At 40.1% G+C, this 20352-nt stretch overlaps 1 protein-coding gene across 1 annotated transcript in view; it reads left to right on the forward strand.

Moving 5' to 3' along the window:
- Window positions 1-14209: 14209 nt before the first annotated feature.
- The window catches only part of ajap1 (adherens junctions associated protein 1), a 49693-nt gene continuing 43550 nt past the window's right edge, over window positions 14210-20352 (forward strand). The window contains exon 1 of the mRNA XM_086049356.1: window positions 14210-14976. Coding sequence (XP_085905482.1) covers window positions 14948-14976 — 29 coding nt within the window. The 5' untranslated portion in view covers window positions 14210-14947. The remainder of the gene's footprint in view (window positions 14977-20352) is intronic.

Genomic DNA, 20352 nt, shown 5'->3' on the forward strand with positions numbered 1-20352 from the left:
AGGCAAGAGAGAAAGCCTAGAGGGAATATAAAACAACCTTCTTTATTATGAAGGAGTCTACAGCATCCAACTGTCATCTGCAAAACTGGGTCTCTTAAAGCCGAGTGAGTGGGCAGTAGATGATGCAGGTAATACCGCCTGCTCTAATATAAAGCTAGAAGGAAGGAGCTACTCCGTCATGTTAAAGCAGTTCAAATGGAAAATATCCCTTTTAAAAGGAATGTTGCTTCAGGTCTAGACAGACTGGATAAAAAGTAGAACAGATATTGAGCACACAGTTTGGGTAGAATACGTTAGTCCTGATCTAGGAATTAACATTTTTTATTTGTCATTTGCTGTCTTTGTCAACTCTAGCTCTTTTTTTTTCTTGAGCTAGAACTAAATTGTCACTAATAAACACCATTATAGTGGAAGTCAACCCAAACATATTGTTTTCAAGAAAATCGTCTATGCAGGCCCACTAGTTGAAAGAAGGCATTCTGATTAATATTGCTTTTGTGGATTAAGAGTTAATCTACCCGTTTTTAGCCCTCTCCGGGGGCGACCATTTTGTCATTTCTGTCAACTGAAAATGACATCACAGTTGCTCAGGGCTCAGGTAATGACCAATCACAGCTCACCTGTTTTCTGAAGCTGAACCATGATTGGTTGTTACCTGAGCCCTGAGCAACTGTGATGTCACTTTCAGTCGACAGAAGTGACAAAATGGCCGCCCCCTGAGATGGACAAAAACGGGTGGATTTTGCTGCTCAATTCATTCCGCAAACGCAGAAGAAACGCAATATGAATCAGAATGCCGTGTTTCAACTAGTGGGACTGCATTGAACACCTTCTTGAAAAAAATATGTTTGGGTAGCCTTCCCCTTGAAATGTCATAATCAGAAAAATAACACAAATTGACCTCTAATTAATGGGTGAAACTGAATTTAGTGTCTGTCTAGTTCTGCTAACTGACAGTGGTGAAACATGACTTTCTTGGATGAGAGTAATCATGCTCTGAAATCCAGAACATTGTGGATGATGAGCACATTCAAAATAAATCTGTGGTGTTTCCTCTATGCCTTTTTGTTGGAAGTAAAAAAACAGCAATCCTCAAAGTAACATTATAATATTCAGCCCAGCTGCCTCTGAAATGGTCGTCCAAAAATGGTGCTGTTTCTATAACAACACATCCGCTTTTTATGAAATGAGTAGTGTCAGACATAATGAGATACAGCAAGCTTGTTGTGGTGCAATAGGACTAGTGCAGAAATGTAGGCCTAGCCTACAATGTTTTTAGATCCAAAATAGTTATTTTGTGTGTTTGTGTGTCTGTGAAATAACTTCCTGCAAACTGTGTCTTAAAACCATTCTGTAACCCAATGTAAAATTAATAAGCACTCATCATTCACTATAACACCACCTGTCAAATAACAATTAAAAAATAAAACATAATCACATGCAGACTGCTGATAGTTCTTCTTGATGGTTGAACAGTATCATGGTTAAAGCTAATCTGGGAATTAAAATAGTCTTGAAACCATCATTGAACATAACAAAAACATCATTTCAATTGGCTTGCCATCATGCAACAGATTTCTAATTGAGAGTTCAGAGATAACAAACACTGTACCTTCTGTTAGAGCAGAGACTCCCAAGAGCGTGTGCAAGATTCAGTGGCTTTTTTTTTTGTTTGTAATTCCAACGATTTAATTTGATGGAGTTGCAGGCAGACAGATTTTGAGCACCACGAACATATACTGTATGTATTTCATTCATAAATATGAGAACCGTGTGCATTGAACCCTCTGAATCATTGCAGAAACCATTGCTTCAGTTCCTCATGAACTTACCGTACTTTCCGCGCTAATGACCTCAGGAATGGACTGCAGCAAATCAGTTTCTCCTTCCACCATTCCAAGGACTGTGTGCCTCTCACGCACTGATTTTAAATGGAATGAGAGGAGCCGCTCTATTGGCAGTAATATGTGTGTGTATATATATATATATATATATATGAAAATATTGGCAAATCCATTGTGTTCACACCCACAACAGCGCAAAACACCTGTTTTATACTGCGCCAAGCTGCGAGCGTCTAAGAAAATACCAAATGAAAGCCTGGCCTGCCCTTGCACAGATTTAGACCACGCCTCGTGCCAGATTTACGAAAATTGAACCCTTAGTGTTTAATCTACACCTAATAAAACAACTAATTATTCTGGACTTGAAGTAATCATTCTGGACTAGAATGTGAATGATACTACTAGATTTCATAGCTGTCAATGTACGGTATGTCACCTCGATATACATACAAGAATAAATGGCCTTGCATCATCTGGACATCTGATTAGTTATTAATTCACTCAAAGCGTAAAGCCCCTTAAAGACAGACAAGGAACACGAGGAAAAATATGAAACTACAGTCAAAAACCAAACTCAACACAGACCATGGCAATAATACTAGATTCTGCTTAAAGTGAAAATCAACCCAAACATATTTTTTTCAAGAATATGTTCCCAGCAGGCCCACTACTTAAAACACGGCATTCTGATTAATATTGTGTTTGTGGAATATGAGTTAAGCAGCAAAATCCACCCCTTTTTAGCCAATTCAGGGCGTCCATTTTGTAACTTCTATCGACTGAAAATGACATCACAACTACTCAGGGCTCGGGTAAGGATCAATCAGGGCTCAGCTTTAGAAAACAGGTCAGCCGTGACTGGTCGTTACCTGAGCCCTGAGCAGTTGTGATGTCATTTTCAGTCGACGGAAGTAACAAAATGGCCGCCCCCGGAGATGGCTAAAAATGGGCGGATTTGCTGTTATTCCACAAACGCAATATTTATCAGAATCCCTTGTTTTAACTAGTGGGCTTGCATAGAACATATGCTTGAAAAAAAGATGTTTGTGTTGACTTCCCCTTTAACATTACAAACTACACCCAAAATGCTGCAGAGAGTGACTCACTGGAGTTTAGCAGATACAGAGCCATCCTCAAATCCCTCATCCTTTTAATTCGCACTGCCATGGTGGGGTGCTAATGACTTACACAACAGATGTTTGCTACTGCGTGCAGTGTTTGGGTCCATGTGAGCTGAATTGTGTTGCCATCATACACGTTGACATGCATGACAACCTGTGACCGTGTCTCTGAGGCTAAAATGTTCGCATTGCATAGCATTTTTGCCAGTCATTCAATATATCGAGGCATCATGCAAAACGTTTGTGAGGAGGAGAGAGTGTGAATAAGAAGCGGAAAAAAGAAGGAAGTGATAGAGAGAAAGAGAATGACAGCTTTCATCTCCTGTGGAGCTGGAGACTATATTTTCGCAGATACCCACACAGAAATGAATCAGTAGAGAGCAGACATTGAATGCCACTAAACAACCACAGAATTTGGGGGATTTCCAAAATAAAGTTCCGCATTAAAAAAATAAAATAAAAACAAAACAAAAGGACAGTTTTCTATTTATTAAGTATAGGGATGTAAACAGTAGTATTTGTTTTTGTTCTCAAGTTTAACTAACCTGGCAGTGACACCAGTGAGCAGGTTTCCAACACATCACCGGGGTTAACAGTACAGGCATTTTTTCAAGTCCAGTTTTAAAATTCTGAACAACAGTCAAAAAAGTCTAAACATTTTTCATTCACTGATAGTTATAATTTATAAACAATAACTAACTATAGTCTTACTGCTTTGAAGCTCATTTGCATTATGTAATATTTCCAAGATTCATTCTCATGCTCTACCTCTCTGTACAACCCAAAGGCAAGATCTGTACTTACATTGGTCACAAAGACTATGTTCACATTGCGGCATAATTCAGGTTTTTTTTGCTCATATGCGACACGTTTCAGATTTTTTCATGCAGTGTGAACAGTACAATTCAGATTTTTTTCAAATCCGACCTGTGCCTCTTTCGTATATGGATATAAATGAGATATGTATGCGATACATCTGCAGTATGAACCGTCATCCAGACACATCCGACCTATATGTCATCAAAAGCCCAATATGCACTCCGCTCTGACGGGGAGAGTGCTCGGGAGACTACTGACAATCGTCCGTCAAGGCCAGGCAGCCACAGATCTTGAGGGGGCATTGTGCTCCAGCACCTTTTACCATGTCTCACTGACGAATCCACTCACTTGGATGCGGCTACACTAAATAAGTTTGGTTTTGGATTGCAAGATTGGATGTTGGGTCTCAGCTCTCCGCAGACAGCTATCCCTCACAGCGAGCCGACAGCAGGCCGATACTCCGAGCAGAGTGAAAAGGGGAGATGGAGCGGAGTTGAGAAACATAACATGAGAAACAACTTGATATAGTTTATATTTTAGGGGGCAATCAAGACATTAAGACAATAAGAAATGGAGCGGAGAAGAGAGGCAAGAAATAATAAAAATGTGTGAAATATAATATATTTTGGGAGATTTAGATCGGGGGGGCACAACATTTATTTGAGGGGGCCAGGCCGCCTCTTGCCCCTGCCTAGACCCGGCCCTGTCGTCCGTGAATCTACAAAGTTCTTTTGAGTGTTGCCTTTATATTTGACTTTAATCCCACTTGAAACATGAGGCATAAAGTTGACATATGTGGTGATAATAGTAATTCAGCCACGCAGACGGCTCATTTATTACGTGCGGCATTGACGTCTCCATGAAATTAGGAGATCAAGGACGGCCTCATATCCCCAAAATATGCATACCTCCAAGCACCTCACTACTTTGGCAATATGAGATGATAAGAAAATGAGCGGGACCATATTTACTCCCATAAACACTGTGCCAAGTGACAGTTTTTGGGGTCATAACACTCGACTTGTGTTATGCATGTCACATCAAGGATGGATTGCTGTCACATTAGAAGTTACATTTGTTTTTGGAGTGTGAACAAGTACATAAAATGATTGCCATTACCCAAAAATCTGAATTGGGCGTCACACCCTGCAGTGTGAACGTAGCCAAAAAGCTATAGAAGCAAAAGTTATAATATGTAGAGGTGTGATTCCCTACACTAACTTTAGGTGCTTTTGATGTAAGAGGCACCAAATGTATACTCCACATCTCAAAATCTAAAAGAATAATTACTCTACTCTGATTATTTGTTGCCAAAAAAACAAGAGAAAATATGTGTAATCGTGTAAAAAAAAAAAAAAAAAAAGCCGTTTCAGAAAAAGCACTTTATGTGATTAAATAGTAAAATGTCTTTAATAATCAGGACTTTGACAATAAAGAAAAAATTCATCACTTTGCAGTTCAAAGGAAGTTTCGAAGTTTAAATAATAAAACTCAAGCGGACTCCACTGATGCATCCATCCATCTGTCTTCCATCGCTTATCCTGTTCAAGTTCACAGGGGAGCTGGAGCCAATCCCAGTTGACATTGAGGGCCCTATTTTCATACCCAGCACAACAAACTGTGGATGGGTAGAGCTTTCTTTCTTTTGGCATTTTCATAGACGTGCACAGTTAAAATGGGTGATTCCCTTTAAATTCAGCACAGGAGAGGTGCAGATCTACATGGTGGAAGCATAATGGATAATGGAAAAACAATATAGTTTTACATTTTTTGTAAATTATTCTGACATTATTTTTGAATTTGTGTTTTGTTGTGTTTTTTATGGTATTAATATTAAGAATGGCACAATTGAGGTTGTTTAAGGAAGATCTGTACTTCATATTATTCACTTGAGCACAAGCTTGTGCTCACAGTGAGAGAAATATTCAGGCCCACCCAGATTTTTCCAAGCCCACCCATTAGCCATGTTCTGGCTCCGCCCCTGGGTGAGGAATAATACAGACGAGAAAAATGTGGTCATGCATGTGCTGACTGTTCTCTGTGTGTGTGTGTGTGGTACCAAGGCTGACCTGTGATAGGCTGCCGGAAAACACAAAGTAGAAAGAGTAGTCGTGAAAGAAAAATAGGCGATATCTGATCATCCTACATTAAAGGGAAAGTCACAACAAACATTCAAGCCCACTAGTTGAAACAGGCCACTCTGATAAATATTTAGTTTATGGAATAAGTGTTAATCCACTCGTTTTTAGCCATCTCTGGGGGCGGCCATTTTGTCTTCGGTTGACTGAAAATGACATCACAACTGCTCACGACGACCAATCACGGCTCAGATTCAGAAAACAGGTCAGCCGTGATTGGTTGTTGTGAGCAGTTGTGATGTTGTGACAGAAGACAAAATGGCCGCCCCCAGAGATGGCTAAAAACGAGTGCATTTTGCTGCTTAACTTATATTCCACAAACGCAAAATTAATCACAATGCCGTGTTTCAACTAGTGGGCCTGCTGGGAACATATTCTTGAAAAATATATGTTTGCGTTGACTTGCGCTTTAATCAAATTTTTGTGGACTTTTTTCAAATTTGGTCAGATTATTAGTATGTGTGTAACCTGCCTAAGAATGCGAGTGCCTTTTTCATGATAAGATCTAGTGGATCGTCTTATTTTTGTAGCACCATCGTCCTTTCATACAAAGTATCACAAAAACTCCTAACATTGTTCTCCCAAATTTTGGACAAACTCCAAATTGTACAAAAACCTGGGTGTTGACATTTCAACATACCACCTCGGAAATCTCAAGACAAGTCCAATGTATAATTGATTAGCTTTTGTGCAAAAACAAGCACCGACACAAGCAGAAAAGAACCTGGGTCTAAAAATGTAATACATTTGCTCAAGTAAAGGCTAGAGCAGTCGCAACGGCTAAAGCAGGTGTGATGCGTTCACTGGTTTGACACTTTGACCTGGAGGTTTACAAGAAAGGCCGCCACATTCTCTCTTGTTCTCACGCAAGAGTTGGTCTTGTCATAGGTGATTTTTGTGTGCGAGTGTGTGAGGTAATGGATTTTGCCTACTGCTGACATCTTGTCGTACAGATATGTAAAAAAGCCTCTGGGGTGACAGTTTAATGCTGCATTCATGTCACACGGGAAACATGGAAGAATATGTAACCCTCCCAATTTAAGTCTTCGTCACTTCAGCATTCTGTTGGTTAAGATTATGGCCAGGAAACACCTTAAAACTCAGCTCAGACATTGTGATGCTCAGCGTGATGTGATTGATCCTGATGTCTAAGTGTTCCTGAAGTTGGACATCACTACATATCGCGGGTATACTCCATGTTACCCTTTGTCTTGATGCATTCTGTGTTCACTGTTCTTGGCAGGCCTTTATTTTTAGCTATGAACCCACCAAAACCTGCACAAAGTGGTGACCTTTGAAGCAGCGGAGGCTTCAACCTGCGTACAAATTATTTCTTGCACTTTTGAGTCCCACACTGACATTAACGGCTGCCGCCTTCTCTCGCTGACTCAGGTTTATTGTGAGCAAACAGCCAGCAAACAAACTGTGAATATTGCATTACATAATACTCATTATGTATTTATTTAAATCATCAAAAGCCCAAAAGAGTCCATCTGTGTTTGACATGAGGTCTATGATCAGACTGTACTTTTAATTTCATGTAAACCAGGAAGCGAGATCTTACAACCTCATAAATGTGAGGCGAATGTGCAAACCACTCGCCCACCATGCTGCCCTCCATACAGTAATTTACTGTACTACAAATTGAAGTGTTAAAGCCCAGGGTCCAATATTTTTAAGCGCCTGGGAATTGAGGCACTCCACATAAATGTAATTGTGAGAAAAGTTAAAGTGCCATACTTTAGAGAAGTGTTTCCCAACTTTTGCGCCAAGGCACATATCCTACATAAGAAACATTTAAGGCTTGTTTTGATTTAACAAAAGATAATTTGTTTTGGGATTAAATTCGAAGTTTTGGACTTTTAAAAATAATAATAAAAAATGGCTCAAAACATTTTCAATTCTTGTCCATTTTGTGGGCAATAAGCATGCTGGCAAGATGAAGCATGTGTGCCCAGTGTTGCCATTGGGCATTCAATTATCTGGCTACTTATGCTCGACTGTCATTGTGTTTTAACTCAACCAGAATTTGACAGTTTGGTTTAGTCCTCTGGCCACTACAGAGAGGAGTAGTTGTATGTATGTGAGAGAATGAAAAAAACAAAAACAAAAAACAAAAAACAGTGGCTCATCTGTAAGGACTTGGGCTTTGGAACTGGAGAGTCACTGTTTGCATCCTGTTGCGTCCAAAATATAAAATAGCAAGCAATTGTTGGAGGGATGCTAGTCTGTTTCCTGACTACCGTCAAGGTGCCCTTCAGCAAGGCACTGACCTCTCAGTCAAACTCAAGTGGCACAGCACGATTTGCATGCCCCTTTCACTCTGACATCTCTCCTTGCATGCCTGCACATGTTTAGTCTGGTTCTATGTGTGGTGGGCCACACAAATACACAGCAGCGTGTGAGTTAAATTTCTCCTCGAGGGATTACAATGAGTGTAACGAATGTCAAAAATGATATTTGAAAAAAATAAAAGGTGGGTTACCTCTGAACAATTGACCTCCCCTCAATTTTGAAATGATGGCTCCGCCCCTGAGTACTACATCATTAGTTCACACTCCTGCCCCTCACCTCATTCAAAGTGACACCGATGAGCAAAGACCGAGCAGGAATGGACTTTATGCACGGAAACACATTAAGCATTTCCAGTGGAAGTGTCAGGTAGCTAAACAGTTTCAACTGATAGTATAGTATGCTAAGGCTCAAAATAACATTTTTTTCTGGAGCAATTTAAGATAACCATTGACTGAATTTGAGGGGCAACTTTCTAATTTGGAGGAGCAATTTTTTACAGGTTAATCCCAGGGACCTGAATCTTGGGTTTTATTAAACAATAAAAATATAACAAATGAACAATTGGTTTCCTTTTTATTATAATCAAGTTTCTATTTTGTAAATTCACATTTTCCATAGCAGCAAACTATATTTTGTTGACTCAACATTTTCAGAGGGACAATTTCAAACACAAATATAAGTTTCGGTTGAAATGTTGAAGATCTCAAAAGTTAAAATAAAAACTCAGGACTGTGTTGTGAAAACAGATAACATTAATCACATTATAAATATTCAATATACTTGTATTATATTAATATGTTTTTAACCTTATAGGCCACAACTCCCAGCTGACGTACTCCATACAGTTCCAGTCATGTCACAGTCGTTATATAATTATTCTTTTTCGACACTTACTAAATTGCTTGATATTTTGCTGTTCAAAGTTGGATACGTGCAGCTTTAACGTGGTTCCAGCTAGATTTCTGTGAAAAGTGCACTTGATCAACTAAGAACTTAATTTCAGTTTCAGATCTCAGTTTTGCTCTTCAATATATTTTAATTTTAGTATTACATTTTTATTTGCAAACTGCAATGCGAAAACGCTTATTTCGAGCCTTTAATTTCCAAGCTATTGGGACACCCTGTGACCGAAAAATAACCTTGTGTAAAATGTGTAATAACCTGGGGTTGTTTAATAGGTTTATTCAATAGCTTTGCGCTACGACCTTTGTTGGACGGTATGGGATCAAATGTTTTTCAATGTTAAGGAGACAGCTTCCAGGAAAAACTGCAGTGTACCAATATGTCCACCATCAACTTGGTTTTGACTTTTAACACATATTGTCAATATGCGTTCACATGACAATTGAAAGTTCACATACCACTGAACGCTGAAGTGCTGCATGCATAGAGCCCGTTGCTGAAGCCGTTCCGAGAGACGTCTGACATTGGCCTTTGGAGAACCGGGTGTCACGTGACTCATTTGTTTACGCCACAATGCTGGCAGGATAGTAGTTGTCAGGTCCAGCTAAAGTGAACCTGTGGAAAAAATAGAGTCGGTATCCCAGAAGGGTAGTAAATACGACACAGAACAAATACCTCCCTCCCCTTTACCGGTTGATCAAAAACACGGCGCAATTCGGCAAAAAAAAATCTGGGAAAAATGACCGGAGTCCGGGTTTAGCTTTGCTCACTGCCATTACCCACGCAGCAGCCTGGTTAGTCAATAAACTCATGATAAATGCAATTTTGGCACTTTAGAAGAATGTGGATGGTTGCTGGTCGAAAATTAGGGCGCACAGATGGATAAACTGCCCGCAAGTTCCAGATTCAACATCATAGCGTGATGGCTCGGGCAGAATGGTCTCCCGTGGGTCTCCCGTGGGTCTCCCGGCGACGCGGAACAAATACTTACATGAAACACAATGGTGACAAAAAGGCAAAGGCAAGGAACTATGAATCAAGATTAACCATGATGTGGGGCAATTGTCGTTAGCAGAGTAATCAAAGTCCTTTTAAAGTCCCATGATTGGAATGTGCAACATGTGCGAGAATGCCCCTCAGTCAATCAGGTGCTAGGAAGAAAAAAAAAAAAACATGACAACAGGCAGAGAGCCCAACCATAACAGTTGTGAATGATTTACAATGGAGAGCCTGCAGTGGGAAAATTAGCGTTTATCGGTGGTTTTGCGGCATTGAGGGATTAAATCTGACTGTTCCAAGTCTTATGTTTTGAATATCACTACACATCTTAATACTTTTGGTGCTTGCTGTAAAAAGGGTGGCTAACTGGAAGGCACCAAGGCTACAAAGAAGGGCAACCTCGACCGGCTTTCCTGTGCATCTGCCTCAGTATATGCAAAGGACACACAAGGGTCACTCGCTGCATACAAATGCATTAAAATACATTAAAATGGCATAAATGCTACAGTAATGGTTGAAAAAAGCTGATGAAAGGTGAGGTTTTAAGTAAGGTGCCTATATATAGTGCTTAGTGCAGACCTTTGCAAAGCAGCCTCATCCGGGCAAGCTTGTTTAGCATCCTCCATGTCAACAAAATACACAAAGCCTTGACTTTATCACTCAATCACACACGTAAAAAACACAACACTCCACCGAGGAGCGAACGAAGCAAGCGGCCGTCCACCTGGTTACTCATCCACCTGCTAACGAGAAGTCTGCCAAGTGGACTCGCCAAGGCGGTCAACTGGAGTGGGTGGATCGAATTGTAATGCAGTGAAATTAGCGGCAAGTTTTTTTTCCTGCCAAGATGGCGTTGTTTACATTTGGCACTGTACATTGTGAGATGCGTGATGTCAATGTGCGGGACTCTATGACTGTTTTTCAAAATGAAGAATCTAGAGTATGGTCTTGCGAACTCGCCAAGTATGGACTTTCTTAGGTAAGACGAGGCAGCTTCATTTATATTGCACATTTCATACACAAGGCATACTACAAGAATATACCTGTACAAACACAACTGCTAACGACACTCACAAGAAAAGCATAGACAACAAAAGTAGCTTACAGAAATTACTAGCAGAGCGGTTTAAAAAAAAAATCGGTTTAAAATTATTTTGAAGACCTGGGTGGGATGAACATTGGCACTTATTTGATAGGTCTGCATTAAAAAAATGTTGTCCACACTAAAATTCCCCCCCGGAAAAAAAACTCAGAAGTGATTTAAGAGTATTTTTGGCCGGGGACTTTGGCCTTTGTCTGCTCGACTGACACATCAGTCTGACGACATCATTGTTTGTACACAGGTATAGTTTTTTATTGTACATTTTGCTGTTTTTGTTTTCTATGGCACTCTCGTTCTTGGTGTGGCCGAGGGGAGCCAGCAAGGCTGTCGGAGTTGCACGCAAGTTCACGTGTCATTGTGTGTATACAGGTCGGTCAATAAAACACTACTTCATCACAACCAGAACACAACAGGGAACAACCACACCTGTTACACAAGACAAGTGTGAACACTGCTAAAGGAACTTGAAGATCAATGTTAAGAATGTTTAATGTTTTGTTATGTTTTTTTGTTTCTGGGATACATCACAGAGTTGGTGAAGGTTGGGGTGCAGCGCACAAAAGAGGACAACATGTCAGAGAGGAAGCCATCACCACCGCCTCTAACAAGCAGCTTAGACCTCAGCAAGGAAGAACTCGTCGAGCAACACAGAAGCTACTTCAATCCAAACAAGCAAGCCAAGTCATGAAAAGAAATCACCTCAGACTTTCAAATAAAGACGATGCTTTTTTTTTTTTGGTCAGAATTGTTTTATCTCTGTATCTATTGTGTACATGAAGTGTGATAAGCAAAACATTATCTGATCCTAGATGTTCATGGAAATGTACAAGTAGTTACAAAATATATTTTTATTATAGAAACACACTAAATAAAAGGTTTCATATAGAAGACATGAGGAAACGATGTTCTTTGGCTCCCTGATCTTGGTCACGGCGCAGGATGGAAGGAGTACCCAAATTGAGCACCCCAGGAATTGCCAGCACCATCTCACCAGCCGCCTATAGGCGACGTGCCTATTCCTCCTGAAAGAAGAAGGGAAGCGTAAGAATAAAAACGTAAGTAGAAGGAAAACATTTGATTTTGTAATTTAGTATATACAGTACATATTTCATGTTGGGTTAGTAAGTGATAAGAATGACATGAAAACTCATCCCAGTATCATATTCATGTTTTTGAAATCTTATGAAATCAATTACTGTACTTCATACATGCATCAAATGTTCTAATTTGTCCTGTGAGAGTCTCGGAAATTATCACTGAAATAAGCAAGTGAAGTAGCTAGTACAGGATAGAGGAATATGTGAGCTGAAAAATAATAGTGAAATTGCAGTGCATGTACTAGTGCAAATAATAGTAGACGTATGTGTGCCGCACATTATTGCATGGGCATTTGTCATATGTATGAAAAACAGGCACGTTGCCCATGCAGCTGGTGTGTGGTGATGCAGATGAAAACTGGCTGTATCAAGTTAAATAATGTGATTGGGGCCGAAAACAAACACACAGATTAGTGATTTGTAACATTGGTCTACAGTGTATTTGACAAAACAATTGCAATTGCACAGACCAAGCCCAAAAGCAAACTTTTTTTTGCACTCTATGTCACTATGTAACTATGTTTCAGCAGTTGAAAAACTACATGTATTATATATATCAAGCAGTATACCATCTTGTTTATTCATTTAAACATTAAGAAATACAATAACAATACCCACCAACAATTGTTGCCAAGTCGTCTCTCTTGATCTTCGTCGCCAGCGTCCGGGGTGGGAGTAGGATTAGCTCTTCAGACTCGAAGCGGTCTGGTTGAATTCCGAGCTGTCTGATAGCTTGGCCTTCTACTTTGTCGTCGGGAGAATCGGAATACAAAATCTTCGACTCAGAACTACATTCAGAGCTGCTATGTTGAGACGTTTTCTAGCTGACGGTGTGTAGGTATTAACATCGCCTACAGTGGAAAAAAATGGTGCTAATCCTTGTTAAATTAATGTGCAAAATTACTCATTCCCACTTCAGTCTCTGTAAATATCCCGACTGGTGCTTCATGCCTCATACGTCCTCACTGTGGACCGCAAAGAAGCAGTGTGCGAGTGTGTGCGTCCTCCCAGCCTCTATGCTTCATCTGTGCATCTGCTCATGTCAACATTTCCTCATTCCCCATACAAGCCAGCCATGGAGAGGCTGACCCTTATATGTTGAAGTCGTCATAAGTAGGGATGTCTACACAAATGTTGGTGCCAATTGATTTTGGACGTTATAAGCAAATTATGTACAATGATTTCCAATGGAAAAAACGCGATCGGTTCCAGTCGTGACTCCCACCCAGACATGGAGAGAATGGAAGGGGGCGTGGCCATATTCCTCATTAAAAGTGGGCGTTATTCATGCTTTAACTTATTTCCTAATTTCTCCAAATTCATGAGATAAAATAGAAAATGACAACTCGTTTAATTTTCCGGATCGAAAAATATATACACTGAACTTGTTGGTGAAAAACGTGGCCAACCTGACCCAAGTATCCCTTTAATCAAACGTATGGGGGAAAATAGCAGAGTTTTAACCTGGATTTAAAAACATTTACACTCAAGGCTGACGACATCACTTTTGTTGGCAGCTTATTACCATGTTCACGTTGAACTCTGAGAACTAAGAACGTTCTTCCAAAGGACATACGTCTCTTTGTTAATTGGAACGGCCGTGTACTTTTTAATTCCACCACCAACGCTTTTACGTCATTTGTTTAATAAAACATATTTGCTTATCTATTATGCTGTATTTTTTGGGAGGGCGGGGGCGTGACAGCTTCCATGGTCCTTCTGGCTTGGGGCCCCCAGGGATTCAGGAAACGCCCCTCATGTGCCATGATTGTGCGCTCTCGTTTGATGTGACAGGCTGAGGCGCATGACATATTTGGCTTTAAAATGACGTCACGGAGGCGCGAGCCTCAGCAGGCAGCTCGTTTGTCAGCGGCAGAGAAGAAGACGAGCGGCGGGAGGAGACGGAGCTGCCTTTCTTTCTCTCTCTCGCTCCATTTCTCCACTGACACGCTCTCATCCTCTTTCTCGCCCCAACTCCACCGAAACAATCGCAACCACCTCCTTCGTCACCCTTCTTTATTCTTTTTTTTTTTTTATTATTATTTTGAATCTTTTTTTTTTTTTTTAATTCCCCTACCTCTCAACCAGAGATGTTACCCCAACCAGAGATGTTACCTCATATTTAAAGATGCTGGAGCCCCTAACTCGCGATGACTTCTCTCCAGCTGTATGTCAACATTTCTGGACGTTTACCAGCCTGAGAACGATGTAGGAGAGAGAGCAGACGAAGATGCCGACTACATCTCTTGTTTCCCCCCCCCATTCTCCCTTAGTCTTCTTCGCCTTGAGAGGGGGTGAAGAAATGAAGGCAAAGTTTGAGGGTTCGTTTTTTGGCTTCCGGTTGACCTGCCCACCTACACGCGCACATTAGCACCCCATATTTTTTCTCCCATTCCGTCTACTCTGATGATTATTATCTAGTAGAATAAGTTAGAGGTTGTTTTCTGGCATCGCTGGAGGAATTATATGTGCGCCACCTCAGTGGATATGCCTTAAATGATGTTGGCGTCACCGTTAGATGGAGAAAAGTCCGTCACTTGAGTGTCATTAGCCACTGTCGACTTTGGTTGAACGCTGATCTAAATGGGAGGATACCCGATGGACTGATTCGGCATTTGAGAAGGAGACCATGCGGATAAAACGGAGTGTCGCACGCAGGTAAGATTCCATTAAAAATAAATAAATAAACAAAGTATATGTCTTTAATTAATGCTTGGGTCGATTTGAAAATGTGCGTCGTGTTTTGGTCTTCTGCTCGATAAGGCTTGTTTTTAAAATACGTCACTTAACCTAGGAGAGACTGATTTATAACAGGACTCTATTAATACTTAAGTCTTAAGTCAGCTACAGCTTTTGGAATAAATGTCCTGTAACTATTTTCAAATCGGGTGTTTCTGATATTGATGTGTTTTAAATAATTGATTATTAATTGTTTAGTATTATTATTATTCATCATTATTATTGTTATTTTTATAAGGAATCTCGTTGGTGCTAACAATTCATAACCTGAACGCTGGGGGTCGCCAATGTAACGGCGCGAGCAGCGCTCAAGACTCGGGGTTGGGTCTACTCCCCACCTGTGAGGGAACACGCACTCCCACATACGCACAATTATCTAGCTTATTACCGGGTGAAAACAACAACACCATTACTGGATGCCTCTTTGTTGTCTAGAAAAGCAAAGATAGATAGGGTGGGTAAGAAGACAAGACCACATACTTCCACCTCGTGAAGTCTAATGTTGCTCTGGGTAGTTTTACATGTGATACATGCAACCTCTACCAGCAGTTAGATACTTGCTCTCAGATCAAATAGCTGATCATTTACATGCATGCATGGCACATACTGAACATCTCAAGGCTGACCTCACAGGGAAATGGTGTTCGCTGGAGACAAACATATAGAATGCTTATGTAAAAGGTAACGTGCAAGTACGATGGTTTCAGATAAACTAGTCAGAGGTGGTGATCTACCGGTTTTCAGTTAATTAAAATGTTTCCATTGTTTGTCAACTTGATAGGATGTACTCTTGTCAGACTGATGCCAGTTGTACTAACCCAGTTGTCTTTGTTACCATCAAACCCCAACTGCTGCATCATTACTAGTCAGACAGCTGTCAGTAACTTTGTATCTGACATGAACATATTCAGTGACACAAACTACTAGCTCCTTGTTCAGACAGACAAAAGAACGTTGTGGGTGTTACAACAGCACTGTCATTAGCAAACTTGGAGATGAGCATTAATGTTCATTAATAGATAACATATAGCATATTGTCGATTTAGTTTTATGTGCATGATCACCTATACCAAACTTTTATATAAATTCAGGGACTTGATAACAAATATGAGGTAGTTTTAAGTTGGTCAGTTCTGAAGCCATTATCCCAGGGGAAAAAAAGAAAGAAAGCAATTGCAATTATATTAAAGGCAGAAGATGTGTTTTAAAAGCAACTCCGTGAGGTAGAAAAGGAGACATTGTGGAGTCGCTCTGTTTGTAAACAGAAAAAAAAAAGATTATATTCTTCTAATATTTATAAAAAAAATATATTTCTCTTCATTGAAAAAATCCAGAACAAAAAGACAGACAGACAAAAGAAAATCCTCAACATATCACCTGTAGAAGTGACTGGGGAGAACCTGTAATGCAACTAGATTCTTACCAGGAGGGATTAATCCTTCATTAGTCATTATTAACATTCTTAAGCACATTCCATGATTATTCCACGGTCAAGATTCATCACACCAAGCTCTCCTCCTCCCACCAAGCCACTGGAAAGAGTATACAGCACAACGCAACTGCAAAAATATCACTGGCAGAGACACCAGTTGCCTTTCAAGTGGGCGCTGTAGGAGTTCTTCACATCAAAAGGATAGTTAAATATAGGAAACAGATGAGAACAAAAGAAAGTTGGTAGACTCAGATGAATGATTTGGGTGCTACTTTGAATATATGCTCAGGTTTAACAATACAATATAACAGAACAAAATGGATTTGCAGGCATAATTAGGAAGATTGGTTAACACTTTTGCCTCAAAAAGAAAGTAGGTTCTGCCTTCCTTCCAGCCATCCAAAACCATGTTTGGTTCAAGAACTTTGAAATTGCCCATATGTGTGAATGCGAATGGCCGTCTGTCTGTGTATCAGTCTTCTGATTAACAGATGAGCTGTCCTGGATGCAGCCTGCCTCTCAACCAAGTCAGCTGGTAACAACATACAGTATAAGTAATATAAAATAGTTGCGAGGTGACTTCTACTATACAACCGATCCAGTTGTTTCCTGCCAGTTAAACGTCTTCACAGATGTCGAGGCGTAACGGTGGCACCGCTGATATTGCTGTATTCATGTAATTTAGGTGCCACCCTAATAGCTTCTATGAGGGCTATTAGCAAGGCCTCTCTGGAGCATGATTAACCTAATTTGCAGTGAAATAGGCTGTGTTGCTTCTCTGAGATTCTATCCTCCGGAGATGTCTGTGCGTCTGTAAGCTCCAACGTCATAAATACTCACTGCACAGCAGTCTGCTAAATCCAGAAGGACCAGAACTGGTTGCCCCTGTGAAAAAGTGTACGAAAGCAAGATGTGTATACTATTTCAAGCTGGAAACCGCACTGTTGCCAAGCACAAGAGTGGAGGAAAAACAACTTGTTTACTTGTACAGAAATGACAAAGCCATTTATGGGTGTTGGATCATTAAGTTTTGTAAATAAAGGCATTTTCAACAACATTGTGAATAAATTATAGCTGTTTGAAAGATGTACAAAAATGACATCATAGGTTCCTAGGTTTTAGAATTGGTGCATCAGAAGGTAACCAGCATTTATTTATTCGTGCCTTTCAGACAGAACTCGCAAAAGCAGGACTTTGCCATGTCTTTAAGCCTCATTTACGGAGCTGTTGCAGCTTCGTACATGAAGATAATTAGATACGTGGCAATATCATTGCCAGCAACTCAGCGGTGTTTAAATTCATACATCATTACATCATGGCACAATACCCCGCTACCAACCTCTGACACCAGGTCAGCAGCGGACAAATATGCAGGTTGATTTCACCCCACTTCCCATCCAGCTGGGGGAAGTTAACATAACTACAGTAAACAGATACAAAAACTTTGGCGGAACCTCGACCAAAGGATAAACCGCAGACTTGTCCTTTTTTTTTGTTTATTTTAATCCCATCGTGAAAATTAAGTTAAGCATGATAAATGGTTGATTTCCACGGCCAAAATAACTTGATTAGCCACCAGCAACAAGTGTTCTCAATAACAACAAAAAATGTTGTCTTATGTAGACTTTTGCCCACTGTGGGAGTTTATAATGTGATGCTTTGCCATCACTGGGAGCTAAGCATCCAAGCTTGGTGGTCGTGAATAAGTGATGCCTTCATAAAATGTAAACAGGTTAAAAAAAATAAAATAAATCATACTACCACTGTTCCTGCAGCATGTACATTTTGGACCACGACACTTAACCTAATATACACTCCTTGTTATAAGAGCTCTTTCCCAAAAGGCTATGAATCAATTTTGATTGTGAGAAAAAACATGTAATCGTCACCTACTTGTAAACTTTATTGCGCTAAATAATTTTAATGGCTTAGTCTGAATATGTTCAACAAAAGATTGGCATTTTAAGATAATATTCTTTTGTTAATTTTGAGTTTCTCGTTCTGGAAAAGAACTCTTCAAAAGTAACCGCTTTCCAATTATCCATCCATCCATCCATCCATCCATCCATCCATCCATCCATCCATCCATCCATCCATCCATCCATCCATCCATCCATCCATCCATCCATCCATCCATCCATCCGTTCTCTACACAGCTTATCTTGTTAAGAGTTGCGGGGTGCTGGAGCCTATCCACAATGACGAAAGGCATACTACACCCTGAACTGCTCGCCAGTCGATCGCAGGGCACATATAGAGACTCATATTCACGCCATCACTGAGTGGAAACTGAACCCATGCGGCCTGCACCAATGTCAGGCCAACGTACCACTACTCCATCATTGACAGCCTCTATAATTACTTAAACCTTATTAAACATTGCCTAATTAAACCACAATTCTCAAAATAACAATAACTCTCTCTGTGACTTGCGTGCCATCAGATGAGCCTGAAAACCTACAGCATGTCCATTTAAGAGCAGTTGCGTGTAGTGAGGGTGATGCAAGTGTACCGGACATCAGAGAGGGATCATTTCTACTCAGCAAACACATACTGCATGCAAGCTCAGGCGTGGGGCTGTGACAGCCTTGGCAGACCTGTTACTCCATACATGCCCACACATTCAAATCTCAACATCCAGATTATCACCATGTTGCTAGCAGCAGTAATGGCGATTGCCTTAAGATATACCACAGTGGGAAGAACGTAACAACACAGAGCCCCACCCTCGAGGGGTGGGGGGTAGAGGGGAGATCAATACTGACTCTCCAGAAGATCAGATTTACTATTTGTCATGGATCTTGCCACTAACTGGGTTTCTCTTGGCATTTGTCAGTGAGCCACTTTTCACTAAAAGACTTTGTAAATGAAAAAAGCATCTCTGGCCCACAACAGTGGTAATTGATGTAGATTGAGAGTTCAGATAGAATAAAAAGAGAGATTTGACTGTGTTGCACATAAGTCACTGGCCCATTCTATTGTTCTTTTTCACCTTGTTCCCATGATCTTAGCATCTTTGATAATATTTTTTAGATTGAGGTTGATTTACACTGTAGCAAAGACCTTGTGCAGAGAGAGTGATTAATTGAGTGATGCAAAATCCTTAACTATCGCACCTGAAAGTCTTTATAATACCGCACATTTCACAACATGCCCATTTTTATTATTTTTGTTGTCCCCATTTAGAATTTTGCCTTACCAATATCTATTTATTTATTTAGCGTATATATTTATTTGTATTGCATTCAACATTCACTCCCTGGAGGCCTTCTACACAGAGGCAATCCAAAGATCTCTGCAACTCTTTGCAAAGCCAACTCTATAATATCTATCTCCTAAATACAATATATCTACTGTGGGGGCTTAACTTGACATCACTGCTCCTGTTTTTCAACAAAAGGAGGAATACAGATCAAATAATCTTGGCATAAATACATTTTGATAGTAAAGGAACCTGCAAAAAAAAACAAAAAACTAGAATTGGTGACTATCTGGATATTGTTTCATACCCATATTGAGGTTTTCAGGATTGGCAAAGGAACACTATGATAATTTAACAGATAGTAAAAATGAAAATAAGAGAAAGAGATGGAACAAAAGAGTGCTTGGAAGAGCGTTTGTAAACCAGCCTTTTTAAGAATGCAGTAAATTGTGGTAGGTGTTGCCCCTCTGCTGTAGGTGGCAGCAAAGTGGTTGAGAGAGAAGAAAGAAAACTCTGTAATGAAAAAATATATAATGTCTACTTTTTGGATCTGCACCAATGGGGTTTGTCTAAAATGTTTCATGGAAATCACGAGAGACTAACATACAGGCTAACATGACAACCTCTGTTGGCAGAAGTGGTAATCAATTTTATTCATTTG

Source organism: Filicampus tigris, chromosome 1 (assembly GCF_054856515.1).
Source record: "Filicampus tigris isolate MCC_2025a chromosome 1, RoL_Ftig_1.0, whole genome shotgun sequence".
NCBI classification, from domain to species: domain Eukaryota; kingdom Metazoa; phylum Chordata; class Actinopteri; order Syngnathiformes; family Syngnathidae; genus Filicampus; species Filicampus tigris.